The sequence below is a fragment of the Myotis nattereri genome (assembly GCF_964212035.1).
Source record: "Myotis nattereri genome assembly, chromosome: 2".
Lineage (NCBI taxonomy): Eukaryota > Metazoa > Chordata > Mammalia > Chiroptera > Vespertilionidae > Myotis > Myotis nattereri.
In genome coordinates, this window is record NC_138076.1 from 23,117,373 (window position 1) to 23,126,092 (window position 8,720).

At 47.3% G+C, this 8,720-nt stretch overlaps 1 protein-coding gene across 1 annotated transcript; it reads right to left on the reverse strand.

Annotated features, from left to right (window-relative positions):
* Nucleotides 1-2,764: 2,764 nt before the first annotated feature.
* On the reverse strand, nt 2,765-7,225 carry STAR (steroidogenic acute regulatory protein; the record flags this gene model as incomplete). The annotated part of the gene is made up of 7 exons (XM_081082681.1): nt 2,765-2,878; nt 3,403-3,496; nt 4,085-4,269; nt 4,401-4,559; nt 5,853-5,980; nt 6,241-6,354; nt 7,162-7,225. 7 exons carry the CDS (start codon nt 7,223-7,225, stop codon nt 2,765-2,767), a joined length of 858 nt encoding a protein of 285 aa, XP_080938807.1.
* Between the last annotated feature and the right edge of the window lie 1,495 nt (nt 7,226-8,720).

Genomic DNA, 8,720 nt, shown 5'->3' on the forward strand with positions numbered 1-8,720 from the left:
TGATTAAAGGGCAGTTTTCAGAAACTGAACACTAGAAGGTAAGAATGACTGTTTTCTTAGGCTCCCTTTTTTATACATCAATGGCAATGCAGCCCTCCCAGGATGGCCCTAAACTCTCCCACATATAAATTCCTACCTATGCTAACAGGTAGAGTGGTTCACCACGAGGTAGGAATATGTTGCCAAGAGTCACCATATATTAAGAAATTCCCCAAATTTCAAGTGACTGTTGGTATCTTAACAGTAGTTTTGACTAATATATTTTTTTCCTAACTAGAAGACAAATATATTAATTTGGGCCATTCCACATCTCAGCAGGAAACCTCACACTGAATCAGTATGATCTTAGGCTGGAGTCTCAGTCTGTCACCCTTAAACACCTGTTTACTTGTGACTGGTCTTAAAGGGCAAACATGGCTACAAAGTTTCTGGATCATCAGAGTTTGAAGAATTTTTTTTTTAAATATATTTTATTGATTTTTTACAGAGAGGAAGGGAGAGAGATAGAGAGTTAGAAACATTGATGAGAGAGAAACATTGATCAGCTGCCTCCTGCACATCTCCCACTGGGCATGTGCCCGCAACCCAGGTACATGCCCTTGACCGGAATCGAACCTGGGACCTTTCAGTCCGCAGGCTGACGCTCTATCCACTGAGCCAAACCGGTTTCGGCTTGAAGAACTTTTAAGATGAGGGTTGTTATTTAGAGGAAGCTGGAGGTAAATTCTTTATAATATAAATTACCACATACGTAATTATGTAAAATACAAATTATGAAATATAATTACAACCTACTCTTTTTAAATGATAAAATTAGTTTTTGTACATTTGGCTTTCGTAAATCAGAGGTAGAAGGAATAATGATTTTGTTTGTTTATACTTGATGTTCAAAATGTGTGTGTTCTGACAAAGTTCATTGGAAGGGCTCAAAGAATACTCTAGTCTTGTAAATAGATCATTACAACTTACTTTATTCAAAGTTAAACAAGTGGGAGAATATCTCCCCAGTCATTTCAAAGACACAGTTGCATAGTTTGAAGAAGGCAAATTATAATCAAGCTCAAAACCATGTTATGTGTTGAAAGCCTATTTCTTTACTATTGATATGTTCTCTTTTGAAACCAGGGTATATATTGCTCTATACTTCTTCAAACAACTATTTTCTCTTACTGGGGAGTAGATGATATTTCTGTTCTAGAAAATACTTCTACAACTATCCCCTCTCACTCTGAAGCTCCTGGACAGATAAACAGTAATTATACCTATTTCAAAAATAGACCAAGAAACAATGAAACAATCAGAATAAATAATAATAAATATCTCTAATTGTAAATTTTCAATACCTTAATAAATATCAGAATTTCTGCTGTTGCTAATTGTTTAATAAATAAGATAGAACTCTATTTCCAAATGGTATAAATCATCAATGCTATTAGCACTAGAATGGGAAAGCTTCAAGTTGTATACATTTTAGCAAAGTAACCCCATCCCAGTTTATATTTTTAAAGCATAAATTTTCTGACTCTTAGAAGGGGAATTTGCTGTCATCATATTACCCCTTTTTCCAGCCATCTCTCAAAATAGTAAAATACTGACCTACTAAAGCAGAGAAATTGGCATCCCTGAGCCAAGCTGAGAGCTGATACAATAGACTGAAGTAAAGATTCAGTTGCCTTGTTAGGTCTAAATAGTCACTAATGATGAGAAAATAATAAAATTTATTTTTAATGTTAGTAATACTTATATAGTTTCAGGTGTACAGTTCTATAATATGTCATCTGTATATTGTATTATGTGTTTACCACCCAAAGTCAGACTATCCTTCCTTTTAATTAAGTAAATAAAAATCCTCAGTCATGATTTTCACCTTTGAATACCCATTAATCAGGTACCAATTTTAGTGCTCTTAAGAATTAGGCTTGTGCTTATCCTAGAAATTAAATTTTATGAAAGGTTTTGATAACAGATTCTAAATAATTGAGTGATATAAGTTTCCAGTAGTTTTTCCTTTTAATGAGTTAGGGAATTAAAATTTAAGATTTTTATCTAGGACTCTTTTAGTATGAAGTTGACATTTACTCAAATAGATTTCTTAAGAGTAGAATTTTAAAACAGGTACAGACTGAAGTTTTTGTATTAGTTATGATTCTTTACTCTGACTGGTGCTCGTGGAAGTAGTAGGGAAATCAGCCTAATAATTATTTTTGTATTTTTTTTATCAAGAAAACCTGAACTAGGTCTCTGGAAGGCACCTGCTGTGGGGAGTTGCCCGCACTTTGGTGCAGCTCTCTGCTTGCTTGGTGGAGGGCCAAAGAGTTGCTGGAGCCCCTCTTGTAAGACCCTAATATTCCACACACACTGCCTGCAGGGAGTGGAACTCTTGAGCCCATAAAGCATGAGGTCCCAATCCTTGTATTTAGCACCCTCTGCACCCTCTCTCAGCTAGTAGCATTTTAAGGTGTTTTTAGGTAGACATGTAAGGGCCAGAGAAAAATTTTACAGATATTTTGAGACCCTTAACCTTCATTTCCCAGCTATTCAGTGAATGAAATTAGAAGGCTTGACCTCTATATGAGACCCATCCCTATTTTCTTGGTACTAAAATTTTACCAATCTGAGTCCTAATATCATAATGTAAATATACTACCACCCCACCCACAGTCCCCAGATGATCTCAAGCAGACTTGCAGGCTTCTGGGAGGGATTTTCCTGATGAGCACACAAGCCAATGCAGCGGGAACAGTGGGAAGCCACAGGCTGGTCTTCAACACCTGGCCTCAGGAGCAGGACTGGACTCCAGGTGCTTGCGCAGGTGGTTGGCAAAGTCCACCTGGGTCTGTGATAGGACTTTGTTGATGATAGTCTTTGGCAGCCATCCCTAGAGTAAAAGATGAAAGAATTTGACCATCTTGTGGGTGGTGGTCCACTCTAGAAACCTCTGGATCCTATCACATTACGATTTGGTCTTAGTCTTCTAGCTCTGTTTATAGATGCAACCTTGTTGACTGGAATTGGGACCACGGTCCCTCCGTAGTTGCGGGAGGGACCGCATTGCTGCCCTGCTGTCATGAGAGTGTCAGAAGAACAGGATTTGTTCTCAAGACAAATTAAGACGTATCTTCCCAGCTGTGTGACCCTGAGCTAGTGAGCATACCTTTCTGGGCCTAAGTTTCCCCTTTAAAAAAAAAATAATTATAGAGTTGAGATTTGATATGAGAGGTAAGAAGGAGCCATTGCAGGCTTTTGAGAGATGGTTGAATATCAAGCCATTACTCAAATCTCTTCTCCCTTCAACAGTCTAATTCTCTCTAAATGGAAGGATTTTTCCTATTCCCTGTGGGAGTGGTGAACTATTTTTCTCTCACCACCTTCCCACTGTGCCACCTCCCATGCCCCTCTCACCTTGAGGTCAATGCTGAGCAGCCAAGTGAGTTTGGTCTTTGATGGACTCCCAGCCAGAGGGTGGAGCACCATGCAAGTGGGGCCATGCTCAGCTCTGTCAGTTGAAGAGAAGTTGAATCAGGAGGCCAGTTCAGTTCGCTCATGCTGACGAGTTCTACTAGCCACACTTCTACTAGACTTGTCTTTCCAAATCTCATCAGAGAAGTGGCCTTCGCCAAGGGTGGTATTTAACAGTTGGCATGGTTACCAGCTTATCAGAACAAATGCTGATTAGAACTGGAGCTGGAACCTGGAGGCTTCCTGTGGTCCCTTATAATTGCTGGATAAGAGGGAGGTTGGGGAAAGGGTCTAGGGTGGTGGCTGGGGCCCCTGAGGAACTCGGGGAGCAGCTGGGTTCTAAGTGGTGCAGATTATATTTTAATCACTAGTACAGCCACACCTAACCATACCAGCTAAACCTCTTGCTTTAGAAAACAATTAAGGTCTTTAAACTTTTGGGGAGAATCAGGACAAACTGGCTATATAAGTAGGGCTGATCTAGTCTTCCCTGCAATGGAAAATGAGCATCTTCCTTTGTAAAAGGAAGTTGAGAGTAGGGACCAAGGATTGGGTTTTTGGAGCCATGCTTGGCCCCCAGGCCTGTGTTAGGAAAGGGAGCTTTTGAGCCTGCTGCCAGTATTACCTGATGACACCTTTCTGCTCAGGCATCTGCCCGAACTGCGTGGCCATGCCAGCCAGCACGCAGGTGGAGCCTCGGCGCTTGGCACAGCGCACACTCACGAAGTCCCGGGGCCCCACGAGGTTTCCTGCTGATTCTGCAGCCAGCTCGTGGGTGATCACTGTGTCTTTTCCAATCTTCTGCAGGACCTACCAGGTCACAGGGAACCAGAATCACTGCTTAGCCAGTGCTGGGGTAAGGCACCACCACTCACAGCGTTGGCCACCTTTCCGACTCGGCTCTCCTGGGGCCCCGTCACTCACACCTGGGCTCTCCTCACCTTGATCTCCTTGACATTGGGGTTCCACTCTCCCATTGCCTCCATGCGTTCCACAAGCTCTTCATAAAGCCTTTCCATGGGCTGGTCCACCACCACCTCCAGCCGGAAAACCTTGCCCACATCTGGGACCACTTTACTCAGCACTTTGTCTCCATTGGCCTGTCAGGGAGCAAGAGGAGCCCCAGGATAAAGTTAGAGGAAAATATTCCTACTCCAGAGAACATAAACAACTCTAGGCAAGGCAGGAAGGAGACAGAAGAACTCTTAAGTAGCAGGAAACCTGGAACTATTTCTGAGTAAAACTGCAGGTGATCTTTCCTGCCACAAGCCTGTCCATCTGCTGAAGACCAGAGGTGGCCACCTGCTCCCTCGGCCCTTTTTCCTGGTGGCAAGTATTGATGGGCAGGACCTTACTTGACTTCAGAAGCTCCAGGATCGTGGGAGTAGGAAAAATCTGGTCTACAACCAACTAGTTACACACACACAGATGGTGGGTGGGATTTTAAAGATTTTTTTAGCCCAGTTCCTCATCCAAGAAAGATGTAGAGCCAGAGAAGGTCAGTGATTTGCCCAGAGACCCTTAGCCAAGGGCAGTGCTGGGCCTAAATCCCAGATTTCTTGACTCCCAATCTAGTAGTCTGTTAATTTGGAGAAGGAAAGCTTTTACCTAAACCAGCAGTTCTCAACCTGTGGGTCGCGACCCCAGGGGGTCGAACGACCCTTTTACGGGTTGCCTAAGACTATCGGAAAACACATATAATTACATATTGTTTTTGTGATTAATCACTATGCTTTAATTATGTTCAATTTGTAACAATGAAAATACATCCTGCATATCAGATACTTACATTACGATTCATAACAGTAGCAAAATTACAGTTATGAAGTAGCAACGAAAATAATTTTATGGTTGGGGGGTCACCACAACATGAGGAACTGTATTGAAGGGTCGCGGCATAGGGAAGGTTGAGAACCACTGACCTAAACTTTGGGCAACAGGCAGCATGTAAGCTTTCAGTGAAGATAAAACCAAAGTCTCAATAGATCCACTGGCCTCTAACATGGGCCTCATTATTGGTTCCCAGTGAAGGTGCAGTGCTCAGGAGCAGAGAGCCCAGAAGGCATGGGCCACCTGTGTTCTAGTCCAGCCCACTCGCAGTGAGTCCAGATCACCCTGCAAGCTCAGCTGTCAGCAGGCTTCCTTGGCACTGGAACTTCTAGCCCAGGGTCCCTGCTGAATAGGTGTACAGTGTATTTGGAGGGCAGGATATAGGAACAGTGTTTCTCAAATGCCCGTCTACAGGATGTCTTTGAGGGGGGAGGGAATACTTGATATGTTCCTGGGGAAGGAGAATTCTCAAAGCTACTTGTCACCCAGTGACACTGCACAAGGCAGGAATTCTGAAGAGCAGGGACCCCCAGCTGGCTTTGTTCCTCCACACACTCCCTCACCTGCTGGTTCTCCTTCTTCCAGCCCTCCTGGGTGCTGAGGATGCCCAGGGCCTTCTGCATGGCCTCCTCTCCTTGGTTGATATAGGCCAGCTCCTGGTCGCTATAGAGAGTGTCTTCCAGCCGGGAACCTGGACACACAGCCAAGGAGAGACCAAGCTTCCTACCGCTCCCCTAGCCTCCCACCAGCTTTCCTCCCTTTGATCTCTGGACCTGCTCTTTCCTCTGAAGAGCCAAGACCAAAGCCATAGGATTCAGCCTGCAGGTCAAGTTAGACACTGCAGGTGACAGGGAGAGGACCCGGGGGTGGCGGGGACAAGGGCCACATGCACAGTGTTTGCACCTGGGAGCCTCGTGCCACTGGCAGAAGCCCGGAAGCCTCAGCACTTACCAAGCAGAGAACTCCGCCTCCGGACCTGATTAATCCATGCGCTGGGGGTTGGGCCCCCCAGGGCCCTCCGGTTCAGCTCCTGGCCAATGGCCAGCACAGCCTGGTGCCTCAACCCTGCAGGAAGGGAAGGAAACTGTTGCCTGGATATGGCCCTTCCACCTCTTCATCTTGTTGCAGATGAGGAAACTGGCTGGGAGAGGGAAGTGACTTGATCAGGAACATACAGATTCCTAGCAGGGACCTGAACTAGAGCCAGGTCAACTCCCAGTCCAGGGCTCCCTACACTGCACCAGGCTGCCTCCAGGGCCCAGAAATCTGCCTCCCATCTAGGCTGGCTTGCCTGGTCCCGCCTGGAGGCAGGAGCTGCACCAGAGTTTCCCTCTTGAAAGAGAGAAGCTTTGTTCACACCAGAAAAATCCTGCCACAGCAGAATTGAAGACACCAGTCCCTGAAGGTCTGTGTAGCTGCCAGCAGCTGGGTCTTTGCTCTTCTGCTGTCTTACTCCCCTTTCTTTTCCTTCTCCCCACCCACCTCTTCTTCCCTGCCTGTGTCTTAGGCTTGCCAGCCTGGCTCGTTGGAGTCCAGGCTTAGTCCTACCTCTACCACTGTGGCTAGTCCTTCCTGCTACCCTTGGGACCAATCCTAGAGGGAGGCAGAGTCAGGAAGAGTTCAAGGGAGATTGGAGCCCTGGAGGGGAGACCAGACATTACAGAACCCAGAAGGGTCAAAGGCATCTTGATCTCCAGCCCAGTTCTTCCAGTGGGAAAAGTGAGGTCCTCAAGGGACAAGATCGCCCAATAAGAGGCACAGCTGGGATAGGAATCTGAGTGGGTTGCCCCCAGTCCAGTGTTTCCCCCACTAAGCCAGGTGCCTGAGAGTCCTGGTCACCACCACGAGCGCCCTGTCCCCCAGGGAGCTCACCCTTCATGTTGCGCACGTGTCGGTAGGAGCTCCCAGCACATAGCTTAAACGTTGCCTGGAGCATTGTTTCCTGGCGGCTGGTCGTGGTGATGTAGCTGCTGCGGCTGCTGTTGCCTCTACTCTCAAAGGCGGTTCCTTCCGTCCTTCCCGAGCCCGTCAAGGTCTGCCTCTGGGTCCTGCAGCTGTGGCTGTGACCCTGCGTTCTGTGTCTTAAATGCTCCCAGCTGAAGGCTGCGGTTAATCGCAGGAGATTAAAAAAAAGCCATCACTCACTGCTCAAAGGAAGGGGTCAAGGAGAGAGGGATTGCTTCACACTGCTGCTTTGGCCATTTGTGGGGAGAGGAGGGGGTGGAACAGGGCAAGAAAGGAGGAAAAGGCTGGAGCCAGACTGGGTGGATGGAGGGGAGAGAGGAAGCAGTGAGGCAAAGGCGGTCTAGAAGAAAGCAGACACCATCCGATGGGGTTGGGGGAGTGGAGGGGGCGGGAGGGACTGTTTGAAACAGGTTTTCTAGCCCTCATCCTCAGAAACTCCAGACTTAAAGGGTCTAGAATTGAGGCTTTGAAAGCTTGTTTAAAAACATTCCCAGGTGATTGCTCTGCAGGTGCTCTGTGAACTGCACACGGGGCCTAGGAAGACGCCGCCTCAGTGCCCAGGTGTCCGCTAAGAACTTAGCGGTCGAAGCTGGTAGAGGCCTTCGAGACCCTGGATGAGGAGCCCAAAGCCCCAGAGAGTGGCAGGGCTGGGACAACAACACAAATCTCACCTTTAGTCCATCTTCTCACAGCTCCCAGCAGCCCCCAGACACTCGTATGTTCAGCTGCTCAATTATTTACTCAGCCATTTGTATAAATAACGTCACCAAAGCCCTAGTCAGAGATAGTTCCCCCTTCTTAGGGGTTTGTGTTGGCACAAGGATGATACGTCAGGGCTGTGTCCCCATAAGATGCAAACAGAGGGTATAACTGGCCAGAGACACAAGGAGAGGGACCTGGGCCTGGCATACCCTACACCCTTACCCACACTCCATGCCCAACCCCCAGCGCATGGATTAATCAGGTCCGGAGGCGGAGTTCTCTGCTTGGTAAGTTCTCTGGTTGTAGGGAAGCAGCCAGGCAGGACAGGCTGCCCCCAAGCGCCTGGCATGAGCTGAAAGGCTGAGAAGACAGGGCCCTGGGGTGCTCACTCCAGTCTGCACTCTGGGGGCCTGTGCTCTAATTGAGACTCATGAGGCAGCAGAGTCTCTCTGCTGTTCTCCATACTCCACCACGGGGTGGGGGTGGGGGTGGGGGCCGCATACCCGCCCAGCCTGCATGCTGCTCTCTGATGAAATCTTTTCCCTTTAAGGTTGGCCTTGAAATTGCTTTTAAGCCTGTTTCACTTGGCAACAATATTGGGAGGCCAAGAGAATCACACCGATTTGCCGCTGGCCCAGGCCTTCCTCCAGTGAGAGTTCCCTGCCCTGTCACCACTGTCCGGAGGCGGAGGGAAGGCCTAAAAATCAGGGAGCAGTAGCAGGTCCCCACCACCTCCCACTGTTTCCCTCCCTCTAGAAAGGATG